Here is a 2,357-nt window from a genome sequence, read left to right as displayed (position 1 = left end):
TTTTTTAAGTATAACTTGATCAATTTTAATTATTTTTTTATTAAAATTCAATTAAATTCGATTTTTAAAATTTTAAAATCAAATGAACGGAGCCAACATAATGTTGTATAATCAGAATATCTGGCCCAGAATTGAACCCAAATACATGGCCCAAGAGTAGTCATTACTGAGCAACTAGGTGGCCCAATCATTTTCTTTTTGGATCTCTATTTCGATTCTAAAGCCCAGTCGCTTTTTCTTTTTTCAGGATATTCTGCTTTCACCCTCTGCTTCCGCAAGCACTCTTCACTCTCTCTCAATCGTTCCGGCAACCCTTTTCTGCTGCCGTCGCCTGCAAAACCCTGAAAGGAGGTTAGCTCTTTGTTCTTTAATTAATTGTGATTAGGCAAAGTGTGGTTAGCACAATATTGGTTGAGAAAATTATATGGCTAAGAGAGAGAATTCATTTGTTAGTGCCAAGTACCATTGATTTGCGTCTGGGTTCCTTTTTAAATCGTAAAATTTCCTATGATTTTCAGTTGTTTCTCATCTCAAATTTGGTGTTTCCATAGACCCTTTTTATGGTTCTTTTTTGTTAGTTCGTTAATATCAATTACTCTCTTACCGATTGATTATGTATGGATGTATGTATGCATGTATTTGTGACTCTTCTTCTGTTGTTTGAGAATGTTGTTCGAGGGAAATGGTATATGAATTCATTGATGCTGAATTTGATCATGTTGAATTGGCTTTTTGACACCAGATAGCAAAGTTGAAAAGTCTTCAGTTACTGCATCATTGCAGCAATGAAGGAAGAAGAAGTAAATCGATGTCAGATTCAAGAATGGTACCCAAAATTTAAGTCAGTGTCAATTAGAACCCTCATTCACGAGCTTCCTGAATCATTTGTCCAGTACCTGCTTGATGATTCTGGACCATTTCTGCTCCCTGTTTCCATCTCAAATGAGGATGCCTTGCCAAATAGGATTCATAATCCTGAAGAGGAAGAAGACTATCAAGTATCAGAAGGATCTGGAGATGAAGCAGAACCTTCAGTGCCCCCTTCTTTCCCCGAACTTGAGTTGAAGATTAAGGAGTCGATTGAAACCTTAGGAGGTGCGGTCTTTCCTAAGTTGAATTGGAGTGCACCAAAGGACTCTGCATGGATAAGCACATCTGGGACTCTCCGTTGTGCTACATTCAGCGAGATTGCTCTCTTGCTTCGGTCATCTGACTCCTTAACCCATGATTTATGTCATGCATATGATTCATGCAGTGACAAAAACATGTCAAGACCCCCAAATTTCTTCCTTGCCCTTCGTAAGTGGTATCCATCTCTACGACCAGAAATGGAATTCCGTTGCTTTGTCCAGGGCCAGCACCTTGTTGGAGTTTCACAGCGGGAGGTCACTACATTTTATCCTGTTCTTTGTGAGAAGAAAAATGATCTTGAAATGTTGGTTAAAGAATTCTTCAATGACAATGTGAGGCTACAATTTGAATCAGAAGATTACACATTTGATGTTTATGTTACAAAGGATGAGCGTGTCAAGGTGTTGGATTTCAATCCTTGGGGTGCATTTACACTGCCTCTGCTGTTTACCTGGGAGGAATTGGAGCAAAAACCGAGAGAAGGAGATTGCTTGGAATTCAGAATTGTAGAGAGCCAATGTGCTGTTCGGCCAGGTTTGAAGACAGCGGTTCCATATGATTACTTGGATACTAGCCCCGGGAGTGGCTGGGACCAATTCCTGAGAAATGCTGATGAAGAATTGCAGCTACAAACCAGGTCTCCTGAAGCAGGAGCTTGAGGACATTCATTTTTGAGTTTTCAATGTTGATGTTGTAATAGTCATTCCTCCCAAGACATGTATCACCAAGTCAAATGCATGATCCAGAACTTCTACTTTGTTATCTAATGCATGATCAGTACTTTATTCAGGAACTGCAAAATTTTGAGTTCTTATTACGAGCCTCTAACAGTTGTGACTTTCCTTGTTGGTGTTCACCCTTTTCGATTATCTATGGTTGGTTTGATGGAAGGTGTAGCATACTTCAACCGCTCTGCAATGCTGCCTGTGACAAACTGACTAAGAAAAAACAGATTCGAGATAATTTTGATAGTACGCAGTGATCGAGTTGTCTTTCTCTTCTACTTTGTTACTGCATCTGTTTCTGCGAAGGAAGTAGTTTTCAAACATTTGAAGGACAAGCAAGCCTGTTTTGAGACTACCTCTAATGGTGCATGCGTGCCTTGAGAATATAACGTGCCAAGGCAGACGAAAACCGGACATCAAACTCTTTACATTTTCTTCATAGAAGAACCTCTTTTAACATTTTTCAATTTGAAATTCGTTGCAATAACGGCGAAAGAATTT

General features: G+C 39.3%; 1 protein-coding gene across 1 annotated transcript; it reads left to right on the top strand.

Moving 5' to 3' along the window:
* On the top strand, positions 233 to 1,973 carry LOC18607076 (cell division cycle protein 123 homolog). The gene is made up of 2 exons (XM_007041060.2): positions 233 to 351; positions 743 to 1,973. The coding sequence occupies exon 2, from the start codon at positions 786 to 788 to the stop codon at positions 1,788 to 1,790; it is 1,005 nt and encodes a 334-aa protein (XP_007041122.2). The 5' UTR covers positions 233 to 351; positions 743 to 785; the 3' UTR covers positions 1,791 to 1,973.

Source organism: Theobroma cacao, chromosome 2 (assembly GCF_000208745.1).
Source record: "Theobroma cacao cultivar B97-61/B2 chromosome 2, Criollo_cocoa_genome_V2, whole genome shotgun sequence".
NCBI classification, from domain to species: Eukaryota; Viridiplantae; Streptophyta; class Magnoliopsida; order Malvales; family Malvaceae; genus Theobroma; species Theobroma cacao.
This window is presented reverse-complemented; position numbering and strand designations above follow the sequence as displayed.